This window comes from Clinocottus analis, unplaced genomic scaffold (assembly GCF_023055335.1).
Source record: "Clinocottus analis isolate CAN_PGR_092001 unplaced genomic scaffold, fCliAna1.0.p SCAF_23, whole genome shotgun sequence".
Lineage (NCBI taxonomy): Eukaryota > Metazoa > Chordata > Actinopteri > Perciformes > Cottidae > Clinocottus > Clinocottus analis.
The window spans coordinates 8,688,008-8,702,060 of record NW_027175965.1 but is presented as its reverse complement, the minus strand read 5'-3'; the positions used below and the strand labels follow the sequence as shown (position 1 = coordinate 8,702,060).

The following is a 14,053-nucleotide window of genomic DNA, read 5'->3' as shown; positions in this document are numbered from 1 at the left end:
CTAAGGAGGCACTGTTGTGTGTTGTGCTTTGGTTGTGGGTCTGTATGTGGCACTTTGACTGTGGTGGTCGTGAGATTGAAATGTCGACATTGCTGCGGCAAACCACAAGCCAGCAGTGTGATGTGTCTTCCTCTTGCCAGAGACCTCCATTGTTGTCCTCAAACTATGGAAAGAAACACCAGCCAGCCTCACCGTCGCACCGGGGGACATGTTCCTCTTAGTTTGGTGCGTGGGGCATTTGTATGAAAGCCCGTTTTTGACACACACAAAATAAAGAAATCATAATTGTGACGATATATATATATATATATATATATATATATATATATATATATATATATATATATATATATATATATATATATATATATAATTATATATATATATATATATAATTATATATATATATATATAATTATATATATATATATATATATATATATATATATATATATATATATATATAATAACAAAACAAAACAACAAAAAAAGTACAAGTATATCATTATGACTTTCTTTTGGTTATAATCATGGCTTTTTTTGTGGCGGAAATGGGCTTCCATACTTCGTAAAAAAAGAAATCATAATTATGACTTTTTTGGTCTTTTTTTGGGGTCATAATTATGACTTTGGGGGGTTTTTTTGGTCATAATTATGACTTTTTTTTTGGATTGTTGTCAAAATTATGACTTTTTTGCATCAGAAATGGACTTCCACACTTTGTAGTTTATTTTAAGTCCCACAAAACAATTCTGCTGTTGAAAATACTCACTGGTGCAACAAATGTGTATTAATGCGCCACCTAAAGTAGTCCCAGAAAAATGTACTATTCATTCCTGTTTCATAGCGTTTTGTAAAGACTACGGTACCAGCTGATGGACACAGTCTGGTGGAGAAGTTAGAAAGTATTGAGAGATGGACTAACACACTGATGGTATTGATCTTTTCATGTCATTTAATTTAAAAAACAACAACATAAAAGAAGGCCGTGCTTATCCTCTAAGGCTCAACAAAAGCTAAATTACCAGAAGAAAACATTGTCTCCAAATGTATAACTACATTTCTGAAGGTGTGGATGGAAGACTGACCTAATATTATAATATGTATTTATGATTATTAGAGACTTTAAGTCTTTAAAGCTCAATGACATTTAAGGAAAATTTAACCATTTAGCGTTTCTGCTCTTCATTAAAAGGAAAAAGCTAAACTTTGCTAAAGAGACATCTACCAGTTTATTATTATCTTCAACCTTGAGGTGTTCAGGAGCTTCCTTTCGGTTTCAGGTTGAGTCATTTGTTTATCATCAAAGCATGGACTCAATGTTTCCACTGATAAAATGAACAGAATTAGCAACCATATGTGAAAGGAAACAGCCTTGGAAAATGGGGTATTTGTATTTGGAGCTTCAAGCTCTCAGCTCAACAGTACTGTATGTTCAGAGAAGTCATTTCCCATTTACTGTATGTGCAGTTTGAAACTGTCACACTGATGTTACACACACGATAGCTATCTGACACTATCTCACTGACATTTTCCTCTGCATGATCTCTGACTTTCTCTTTTCACAGGTGCTTAATGATGTTTGGGTGAATGTGTTAATCTCAACCAGCTCGTCTGTTCTCAACTGACAGGCGAGCTGGTGGAGATTTCATCCCGGATGTTGGTTTGTTATTCAGGAAATGAAATAACCGGCCAACCTGGTGAAAGGTGACGTGTGTTTTGTTTAAAATATGAAAACCTTGTTGGTAAAATCGCGAAAAGGCATTTTGAATGTACCAAGTTCTCCTTACAGCAAGTGTTACTTCAAACTACTCAACTGTGGATCTTCTTGAAATGCAGAAGTGAATGTCAACATATAGAAATAAACCCTCTTTCATCAATGCTAGATCATTGAGTCTCATGTAAATAACAGAAACATACATTTTAAATTAATAATAATAAAAATAAACTGTGCATGCTTCACAGTGTGTTTTTGTTGTAAAAATAAATGTTCAGCTGCTTGTTTAATTGTTGGTGTCCTGAATAAAATGTCTCACAATACTGATGCCCTCTTGTGCCTTATTTATCTGCAAGGTTACCCGGGTTTCATTGTCAGTTTTAAAGCTGCTCATAATCAGACATAATCTCACAGGTTGAGTTAAAAGGTTGCTTAAAGGCCACGATGCTTCATGTCTTACCGAGCACAGTCTGTACTATTAGGACTTTTGATTTCACTCCAAAAAGGCTGTTAGCCATGTTGCCATCAGCTCATGATAGCTTGCACGGGTTCATCGACCTCACTTTACTTAGTGAGGTCTTTACATTTACATCACTTTACATTTTGGAATGATTCAGCCAATACAGCAACACAAGGCAGTTTCATTTCATGATAAAACTCAATAAAAATCCCACGAAAGGAAAAAAAAGAACTAACTAAATGAGTGGACAAGCATTTTCTCTAACAGCTCGGTTAGAGAAAATGCTTCTCTCTTCTCCGGCATATAGAAGAGGGAAATCCCCCAGAAAATTTATCAGTTTCCGACAATATAATATTTTGTCGAGCCACAATAATGTCAATTCAAAGACTTTTTTTGTAATCACAGACTTTGGGCTGGATTACCAACTGGTCAAAATAGACTTTCAGTGGCAAGGGGTTATATGTTTTGGTCATTTTATTAATTGTAAAGTTGTGTGGTATCGTATTAATATTATGTTAACACCGATAACGCTGATGCTCGGCACAAATGTTGTCCTGCGATGTCCATCACCTGCTGCAGACCCTGCAGGCCGGTGCACATCGTCGTGTCAGTTTCAAGCCAGCAACTCAAAAACTGAAACTTTTTTTTTCTGAATATACTTTTTACATCTGTATAACTGAAGAAGAGACAGTTACTGCTCATCACAAAGGTTTGTGACGCTATTTACTCAAAAGCCAAAGCAGTGGCTGACACTGCCCTCTGGTGGCAACGCGTCGTAGTGCAGAAGGAAATTTAAATTAGTGGCAATGTGTGAATACAATGTTAAGAAGTATGCAGTTACTATAAGTATAATATATACATATACGGATGAAGGAGTTTTTTTACAATCTAAAATGAGAGTTTTCTCATTGATTATGAGTCCAAAACTATGATAATTCTGACTCAGATACGTCAAATAAAACAAATGATCTACTAAAGAATCTATTCTGCCATCTGTTGGGCAACTCGTGTCACCACATGTAACAAAGTAAACCATTGATTTAATATAGATTAGTATATTCATGTGGAAAACCAGATAAATAAGGGGAAGGGTGAGTTCATTGGCTTTTATGACTTGCTTGATGTTATTGTTGTTTTATACAATATATACAGACACATAAAACCTCAATGTTAAACCTCCCACAGTGATTAAACGGTTAACGAGAGGTACATCAATACAAATTGATAAAAATAATTTCTGCAAACTCAAAGTCCAAATGTCTTGCAAATAATATCTTGACCTGACTTAATATATAATAATATACACACACTGTGGTATCTTATTCAAGATGTGTTTACTGTCACATGCACAGATAACAGAGTTATTCTATACAATGAAAAGCTTATTTTGCTCGGTCCTCCTTACACTGAATTACAATAAACTTAAAGTAATATATATATGTATATATATATATATATATATATATATATATATATATATATATATATATATATATATATTTATATAAGGCACAAAATACAAAAGATACCACAGTATTGCACAACAATATGACAATAGTATTGCTATGATAAATATATTATATGATAAATATGATATACGATAATAGTAGTTCTCAGATAAATATGACAATATATGATAATAATGATATGATTGCAAGAGCCATTTTGCGTGTTTTGTTTATGTTGGACCTCCCACCACTAGGGGGCGCAAAGCAGACTGCTACGGCTGTTTTGTAAGAATAAACATAATGGACTTTACCACTGGACATTATCTTTAATTAAAAGCATCAGGAACAAACACCAAGCGAGCAGCCAAGTAGTGCCTCGTGGTTGAATAGACAACGGCGGCGCTACAATGATAATAATAATAATATTAATAATAGTATTGCTCATTGTATCTTTATACACTAAGCATTGCTACAACATGGCTACAATGTCCAAGTATGGTCATGACATGAAGTCACAGCAGCTGTTCACAGTTCAATGACGTGTGTGTGTGTGTGTGTGTGTGTGTGTGTGTGTGTGTGTGTGTGTGTGTGTGTGTGTGTGTGTGTGTGTGTGTGTGTTTTCCATACCACACTGTGGTTGAGCTCGTGAGGACGCTCTGCATCTGTAGAAGTAGCTGAGAACTTTGGGTGGCATGCCAAATGTCCTCAGCCTTCTAAGGAAATACAGTCGCTGCTGCAGTGTGTTATGAGACCAGGTGAGGTCCTCGCTGATCTGTGTTCCAAGATATTTGACGGTTTTCACCCTTCCCACCTCTGTCCCACCGCTATGCAAAGTGGTTTGTGTGCTGCACCCTCTTCCTCCTCGGGTGGATAATCATCTCCTTGGTCTCGTCTGCGTTCAAAGGAGAGATTATTATCTCGACACCTGGCCACAAGTTCCTCCACCGCTCGTCTGCACGCCGTCTGAACCCCGCCGGCGATCATTCCAATGACACACAGTCATGTGAGAAGAGGCTGTACAGCAGGGGACCCAGTACACAGCCCTGGGGGGTCCCTGTGCTCACAGTTTGGTTATTCATCATGTTTTTTTACACATCACATTATTGTGATCATGCTGTTTGTGGTCAGGACCAATGAGTATAATCTTGGTGTGGTGAGGGATAACACTTTGACTGTTATAGCTCGACAACAGAGGGGCGTTCTCCCCAAGCTGGCCACAATCAAACTGTACAGGAAGCAGGGCTAAGATTATTTTTTCCTTCAGAAAAATTGACATGCAGCATTGTGGGAAATGCTCTCACTTTGTCGCCATTTCTTGCAAATCAACATGACATGTTCTAGTTTGAACAAAGTGTAGATTGAACCACCACAGAAGTCTCTTTGGTGATGAGTAATCTAGTGTTTCACTTTGTATGAGACACCTTTTTTTAAGGTCATTGGTTTTTTTTTGTGACCACCACTTCCTGTCACATTTTAGACGCTCACAGTTGTGCTGACATCACACACCTCGTTTCTTTTTATTTGCAGGTTTCATTTTTACACTGACCAACAATGCAATAGATTTTCAACAGGAAATGTGATATTTGCACATTGCATGTTGTAATATAAAAAAGGGAGATGTAGCAACTAATAGGAGTCTAAAGTGATTCTAGTAGCTCCGTGAAGCTGTGATGTTTATTGGAAAAAGAAAAGACAATTCTTGGTTGCTATTAAAGAAATCTTCAGGGTATGTTCTGGATTTAAAATCCATTCCTTGCATTATATATTGAATCCTTACATCATTTCAGTTATTGCATGATACATTTATGTAAACATCTGCAAGCACAGACCACAAACTGCAGCTGCACTGATGGTCATTTTGGTTTTTAAGGTGTTTGATGAACATGACGTGACATTTTGTGCTAATTTATTTTTAGATTTAAAAATATTCTCCAGGTTATAAGTCAAACTTTGGTCTTCTGGTGGTGAAAAGGAAACAATTAAACTCCTTAAGGTTCCTCCTCGAGGGATCGTACATGTCTGAAGGAAATTTCATGACAATCCATCTAACAGTTGTTCATAATTTTGTCTAACACCTAAATAAGAAGAAAATAAATCATGAAAAATCCAAACCAGGAGTTGACATCAATTAGAAAAAAAGATATGTGAACATTAGACAAATATTTTCCTCTTTGGTAAATTATTCTGCAAGCCTCCTTTCGTCCATGATAGAAAAAAAAAACATTTTTTAACAAGACAATCATGCGTCCAGTCTATATATATTGTTCTGTGAGGCAGTGAAACCCTCATTCAAATCCCTCAAGGAGAGTCCGTCTTCATATCGAACACCAGACCGTTCCTGTAGATCAGCGAGGCGATCTCGTTGTCCACTTCCAGATCAGTCATTTCTCCTCCTCTGGAGCTCCTCAGTGCCTCCTCTGTGGAGCTGGGACACTCATCACTGCTTCCCTCCGACATCCTTGAATCCGCTCTGTCGTCCTCGTCCTCGTCGGTGCCTTCGTCCCAGTCTCCTCTGAGGACGGTGGTCTCCTCGGCGTCCTCAGGGACAGACTTGTGCTCTGGATGCTGATGCAGCGTCAGCTCGTCCACCTGCTCCTTTCCCTCCAGAAACGCCTGTTGTGGGTCGTATAGGTTTAAAACACTAGATTCAACTACATACACACACAGCATTGTACTATAGCATTTTGTTTGCATGAAAATGCTCAAAATAAAACCAAAACAGAGGGACAATAACTACAACATGGGCTCCAGTGCACTAAACTGTTTCTGGCATTATAACCACAGGGATCTGCCTTCTGGTCAAATTAAATGTTTGTGGTTCTCTCACTTCATCTTTCAACAGATTTGTGACTTTCCTTCATTTAATCGACTTCCTTAGAAAACAAAAGGTCGCCACGCTCCCAACACTCGTTAGTTCCTCTTAGCCTGAACGCCTCACCTGGGCTTCAGTTGTGTCTTTACGGCTCTGATCCCTGAATTAAAACTGCTTCTGTTGCCTCTTGTCTGCTGTGTTTGGGTCCACTGGTTCCTCTCTTCAGGACTTTGGCATTTTATAACTTTGAGCCACCAGATTGATGATGTAATAGATTTGTAAGAAATGATCGCGCACAGTCTTTATAAACTCTGTTTGTTTGCTAAATGCAGGTGTTGATGAAATACTTCTCTCTCTTTGGCAAGTTCAGGATGTTTTTTTGGCACAAAAGATTTGTATTATTCCTACAAACTGTTATCTATCTAGATTTTTTTTCTCTGTGTTGCCGAGTTTTGCAGAAATTGGCTGTAAAGATCTCTGATAATGGGACTATATGGCGCTCGACTTGTCGTGCTCAAAGTGCCACAAAATACATGTATGAACATTAAACTGTTCACAACAAGATATGTGCACTACCACGAGTCACCAGGGCATGATTTCTGTCAAGAGACAAAGTAAAAAACAGTCCCTTTTAACCGACACGCTGACATTGAAGTCAAAGACAACATCCCCCCCGCTGGAGAGTAAAGTTCTACTCAATGAAAATAAGTGGGAGAAGCGTGTAAGTCGTCATTTAAAAGGTTAAAACTCAAAACTTCCCCACCGGCACCTGTAACTCTACAGAAAACTTTTTACAGTGCATGAATCACTGAAGATCAGCTATCAGGGTTTCATATAGAGCAAAACATTCACATGTTTAACTGCTGGAAATCCCTTTGTGGTCATCAGTTTCTTACCTGAGTCTCTGGCTGGTAAGGGATGCAGTCTGGAATAACAGGAGTCGGCACCGGATGGAAGATCTTGTTTAGGATTCTATGGGTAGACACAAATAACTCAAACTAAATAAACTCCTGAAAGCTGTGCATGGCGTTTATTCAGTAAAACTAAGTGGCTGTTAAATATAAGCAGCACATAAAATGCTTCAACTTAAATCATCAAAATAACTTGACACATGCAGTGATCACAAAAACAGTTTTACACACATTTAAAATATAGCCCAACATGGTGAATTCCCCACACTGTTAGCGATTCAGCTTTCAGTCCGAATGCATAATCTGTGTGGTTTATCACTACTTTAATCTCAAACTGTGTCACAGTGAAGGTCAGCTTTACCTCTTTGAGATGCAGGTGCACATTGTGGTGAGGAAAAGGAACAGGAACATAAATCCCAGACTCCACCAGAGTACTAAAAAAAGGAAAGATGTGTTAACATCCACAAGCTTCAGCATTGTCTCGTATAAACCGACCACGACGCTGATGTGCGGTACCATTCACGGGGTTCTCGGGGAGCGTGTTGATCGCTACTAAGGCTTCAGGTCCTTCTCCCGCACGCGTCACTCCAACAAGGCTGATGTTGTATTTCGTACCCGGTGTCAAGTTTTCCAGCTGGTGTTTAGTCACAAAGGCCGATATGTTACAGCACTCTGATGAGACGAGACGTGGGAGAAAAACAAACATACATGTGCTGAGTATAAGGTTTAATTGTCTCCCATTGAAAAGTTGAGGAAGTATTGTGCAATTGCAATATCATTGATAATCATACATACATCATACATTCAGCTCAATAAAACTCTTGTCTTTTACTGAAAGCTACAGATGAGTAGAATAAAAAAAAAACCTTTCGGCTCATACTGTGAGCTGACTTTCACACTGCAGAGGATGTAGTGTGTGAGGAAACCTCGCTGGTCCTCAAAAGGAATCTCTTTCCAAGACAAGTCAACAGAAGTTTGTTTTTCACTGAGGCCGATGAGGTCCTGAGGTTCTCTGAGTGGAGCTGAAGAGAGAAAGAAACAAGCACATTATGGTAAATGGACCCGTACTTGCGCTTTTTCTAGTCTTCCGATCACTCAAAGCGCTTTAACACTAGATGACATCATTCACCCGTTCACACCCTGATGGGAGGAGCCGCCATGCGAGGTGCCACATCAGTATCATCAACCATTCATGCACCGTAGGCGCAGCTACAGGAGCAGTTTTAGGGTTAAGTGTCTTGCTCAAGGACACATCGACATGGGCGAGCGGGGTCGAACCGCCGATCCTCTGATTGAAGGACGACCCTGCCACAGTCGCCCAGACATTTCACACAAAAAAAGCTAGAGGAAAAGTCCCATCAACACCAAAGTCATGAAGAAAAAGTCCTCTGGGGACCATGAATGTTTCTACAATATATTTAATGGCAACTTATTGGATCGTTGTTGAGATATTCCTGCCTGGACCGAAGGGACGGAGCGACTGATTGTCAATGTGTTGTGTTGTTTCACTTGACTTCCAGTTAGCTGCAAAGTTTTGATGATTGTCGCCCCTGTGCATCTTTACGTATTGCCATAAAGACACTTACCGCCCTCTTTTTGATAAAAGAGGCACATTTTAACTGTCTGTGGTTTCCAACCTCCATCACATCTGTGTTCAAAGTAAAGGTAGCGAACGTAGTCCTTTATCTCTGGAACAGAAACAGATTCATAGTTTGTCTTGCACAGAACATATTGTGTATCTAAATGTCTCACAACATTATCTTCTCCATGGTGGTATAACAAATTAAATAATAGTAAAAGTGATGTTTTTCTACCCGTCGGTAAACCATTAATACAATTTGGTGCAAAATTTAGCCAATGATTAGCTTTGTTGTGTATGAATCTGTTGAATCCACTATGTGAAGGATTCAACAACATTTTCATGCTTAAACATATCTTATTCTCCATTGCCGGCTATAGAGGACAGAAAATGACTTAAGTATGAATAAATAATTAAATGCATGAATAAATACATGAATAAATAAATAAATACTGAAATAGATGTAGCGGCATTTTGACAAAGCTCTGTGATTAAAAGCACTTTAGATCAAACCTACTCTTTCTTATCCGGTTCTTTTCCTTTTTCGACTTCTTTGCCGTTAAGGTGATCACATTTTCTGGCCTTGACTCTCCATCTTGAAGCTCGTACCACTCAAGGCAAGTTTTCTTCTTGAATTTTTCATCCGGTAACGTCTTGTCACAAACTACCAGGGCATGAACAGTCTATAAGGTGGACTGCAGGACAAATATACATGATAGTTGACACACAAACACACACTTTGGCTTACTTTTTAAATCTGCATAAGGTTCGGCCGGTACTTGAAGGATTGCTGGTGGAGAAAACCCTGCTGTGTTTCTGGCGATTAAAGAGATGTTGACGGCAGACAAGGAGACATAAATAGTAGCAGTGTGTTTCCTCGGGTTGATGAGATGTCTTTTTTCCTTGCAAGGACATCCATGAGAAGACTGAGTGTCTCTCAGGCTGTAAATCACTCCTGAGACTGCAGCTGCATGTGGCGGCGGCTGAACAGCAGAAGAGACAAACACAGCAGACTGAGAGCTTCAGCCCAGCCAGGAGGCAACAAGTCCAAGGAGGAAGCACATAATATAACATATAATATGACATATAACACACACTGTTGGTCCAGAAGGGTGAGAGCAAAAAGAGAGGTTGATGAACCAGGTTTGATTTCCCTTGAACTGGAGAGGTTGAAGGTCAGTGTTAAAGTGTTTTGTGCATCCTGGTTTCATGACAGTTAAACGTTGCTCATGAAATGGTTTGAATTAAAGTACAAACATTCACACTGGGCGATGAACAGGCATTACTTAAAGATATTCAATTTGCAGTTAAATCTTAAATGTTTCATGTATGTTTTCTCTGCTGTATCAAAGGTCTAACTCTGAACATTGTGCAGTTAGACATAACAGAGACTGTCATAAAAATTCAATTTGATTCAATTCAACACGTTACAACTGTCCTCTTTGGGACCACATTGATGAACAATATGGGATGAAGACAGAATACACGTGAAAAGTAATAATTTTGACTGTTTTCCCGTCTTACCTTCCACGTCAGCGTCACATTTCGGGTGCCATTTAAAAGCCACGTCCTCATGGTGACGTCAGGCTTTTGTTCCAGCTCTGCAGTAAGAACAAGACATTAGGGAGCAGGCTGTTTAGTTTGGTAAAACCTAACTGTTTTAGAGTGGAATAAATCTTAAAGCTGCATCTGTTCACATGTTAAGAACTCTTAAAAGTAGGAAAGACAGGATGCTAGTGGTTGTGACTCATTTATGTATATATATATCATCATAGTTTGGAGTTCCAGATGTGCATCATACCAAACATCTCAGTTGATTTGTGAAGCCAAAAGTGCTCACCAATGTAAAATCTATGACTTCACCTGCAGGAACCGTCACAAGTGGAGACCAGTCGCTCCACAGCGGGTTGAGGACCTGAGTGGACCGATGTCTGATTTGAAGCTGGTAATCTGAGTCGTTCAACAGATTATCAACAATGACGTAGTCTGTCGGGATAAAAAGAAAAAAAGGGAGATATTTCAGACGTGTTTTTCAAATTGTCAACATATGTCATGAAAAGAGACCAAAGCCAACAATTAATCAAACCGATTAACAATTATTTCCCAAAGTCTGTTATGTTATTCCTTTGTGCTCCTTTGTCTAAAGTTATTTAATCAAAAACACATCAGTGAACTTAATTATTGCGCAATGAACTTCATGGTCTGTTTACAGATACGTCTGTGTGTTGTTGGGTCCCAGAATTTGCAGAACTTCCATGAAAAGACTTGACCAGTAAATGAATCAGAGGGCTAACACCACTGGTATGATGCTCCAGTGCACCTCAGCTGGAGATGCACAAGAACCCCATGAAACAAGGTTGAATACACTTTTCATCAAAAAGAGCACAAGAGACTACTCACACTTAGACGGGGTGCTGGTGTCTGTTGTTCTCTGTAACTTCAATGCAGATAAAAGATTAAATATGTTAATTCATTTAGGAAAAAAACCCCACTTCAGATGCATTAGATTTGCTGAGAAAGCCGGCCTCACGTTTCTCCACGGTTCTCTGAGGTTCCAGTTGCGTCTGACTCGGATCTCGACTGCAGCCGGATGCTCCTCTGATGCTGTCCAGCTTAAGCTGAGGTTGTTTTTAAACCAGGACATGGAAATATTGTGTGGCGCTTCATACTTAACTGATGAAGAGAAGACAGATCATTTTCACACTTTATATATAGTTCTCCCACATGTGTGTGTGTGTGTGTGTGTGTGTGTGTGTGTGTGTGTGTGTGTGTGTGTGTGTGTGTGTGTGTGTGTGTAAATGAGAGGTGGATCCAGTACCTGTGTCACCGAGGACCACGGACCTCTTGGGCGACGTGCAGCTGGAGTTTCCCACTCGAGCTTCCACCCAAATGTGAACGGCACTGCGTGCGATCCTGATCTGTTCCTCATTGAGGTAACGCGTCTTCTCAAAGCTCTTGAACTTTGTTTTACTGCAAGTAAACATGTAGAGATAACTTTGAGGATGGCAGGAACACGTCCTCAGCATTAGACTGAAGGTTTATATTAACAATTGTGTCCATTTGATTCCCTTTAATTGCTTTAAGAGTGTTAAAAACAGCCTGACTTTGTCCAAAGGTTACACAATCCCCCTACCAGCATCTCTCTAAAGGGCACACATTAATATATGATATCTTATGTGTTATTACGAGATTCATCTCTGCCAGTAGATTCATGCAATTGGGTGTGTGTGCAAGTGTGTGTGACGCCTCTGTGTCTGTCCACGGCTAATCTCACACAGTCTGCAGCAGAAAACTGCATCATAATACCACTTGTGATTGTGCTGACTCCCACTTTCTTAAAGTACTTAGTACCATTGACTTTCTTTACATGCACCAAATATTAGTCCCCTTTTTTTTCAACCTTATTACGAAAAAAGATAATGTAGGTAATAAGCTGTTTACATGGCTAATGACAATGATTATTTAATTAATATTCCCGTTTACATGCAGCCGTGCATTTTCCGATTCATGTCAAATGAATGACGCTATGCTGCATCCTCATCACACTGCATCAGTTGTGTCAAAAGAAGGCACACAAACTCAAACAATACCAGCATATCCCACACCTCTTCATTGGAAAATGACGATTTTGGATGAATTATTTTGAAGCAGGAGATCTGCTCTCTACTGAGTGCACCTCTGTAGTTTAATATGTATTTCGTTGTGGGTTTTGTTACCTTCTGATAGAGACAAGCCAGCTGTTTCCTCCATTTCCAGCTTTAAATACATTAAGAATACCAGAGATCGTCGCTTAAATAAATTCTACAAAAATATCTGTTGTACATGTAGGTTTAGGAGGTTGTTGTTTTTTTCATTCTCCATCAATGAAGTGGTTTTCAAACTTTTTTTTTTTCTGAGATAAGCTATCCGTCTCCTGGCTGTCAGGTTTGAACTATATCTAATATTGCAGCTCAAACACAGAACAATACTCACTTAAAGTAAACGTAATACATCACATTGCTCTCAGTAGTATCCATGCTCCATTCACAGATGTACACAGAGTCAACGGCGGTTCTTCTGAAGCACTCGGGGCTGGAAGGAGCCTCGCATGCCGACCCTGAGGAGGGACACGTGTAAAATGATCTTTTATACAGCATAGATCTTTTACATGTATCTTATAGTCTTGAAATGAACGAATAACCTTTTCAGCAACAAACCCAAAAGCAGAACTAAAGGCTGCATCTTAAAAATGTTATCCCATTATTACTTTCAATTTGGGCAACATTGTTTTTGTCAGACCTGCATTGTCTTTTGTTGTTACACACATGCCAATAAAGCATATTTCATTGTTAGAGGTTTGCTGTTTGGTCCCGTTGTGGACGACGAAAAGTTGGCGAAAACTGAAATGTGATGATAATGATGACAAAATGTCTTTAACCTTAACAGTTTAACCAATAAAATGATTTGGAAAACTGCCTGAAGGCTGCACAGAGCAGCGCAGAGCGGATGCAAATGCAAACCACATGATGCAGATAAGCTCACTATTTGGCGGCTCACTTTCATATGTGTGATTCTGCAAAGTGTTGCGATGCTATCAGATCGAGGTTAACAGTAAAAGTTACCATTCAGTATTTAAAGGAAGAATCACAGAGGGTGTTTATTTACCTTTGCCGACCATTATAAGGAACACGAACACACCAATGTATTCACGTAAGGACCTCCAGCATTTCAAAGTTTCCATGAGGCAGAGTGGAAAGTCTCGGAGGCTCGTTCTTCAGCGCGTGAGAGTCCAAATATTCAACCTGCCTTCAGGTAACTCGGTTGTGTTTCTCAGAAATGTCAGAGGAGTTTCATGTCTCACAGTTTATATGAACTGCAGCAACAAAAAAACAGGTGTCAGGGGTGGGGGAGGTTTGTGTTTGACTGTCTGTGTCACGCAGACACAACAGCCATTGTGAAAGTTACAACTCTTTGAAGTAATTTCGTAGATTTTTTTCTTTTCACCTCCTTGTCAAAGACAAACTAAAAGAGACTCTGGAAACTAGACAGACATCTTTTTTTTGGCATTGTACCTTTCTGCAAACCAAAAATATGTTGAATCTCTAAAAAAAACAAAACATTTCTGTGCTTTGACCACACTTTAAACA

General features: G+C 39.2%; 1 protein-coding gene across 1 annotated transcript; it reads right to left on the bottom strand.

Moving 5' to 3' along the window:
* Positions 1–5,823: 5,823 nt before the first annotated feature.
* il12rb1 (interleukin 12 receptor subunit beta 1) lies at positions 5,824–13,647 on the bottom strand. The gene is made up of 15 exons (XM_068590149.1): positions 13,572–13,647; positions 12,900–13,023; positions 11,746–11,897; positions 11,458–11,600; positions 11,328–11,364; positions 10,791–10,913; positions 10,452–10,528; positions 9,676–9,910; positions 9,445–9,591; positions 8,935–9,036; positions 8,215–8,370; positions 7,865–8,020; positions 7,710–7,782; positions 7,334–7,409; positions 5,824–6,238 (listed from the first exon to the last, which is right to left on the bottom strand). The coding sequence occupies exons 1-15, from the start codon at positions 13,645–13,647 to the stop codon at positions 5,924–5,926; spliced, it is 1,992 nt and encodes a 663-aa protein (XP_068446250.1). The 3' UTR covers positions 5,824–5,923.
* Positions 13,648–14,053: the final 406 nt, after the last annotated feature.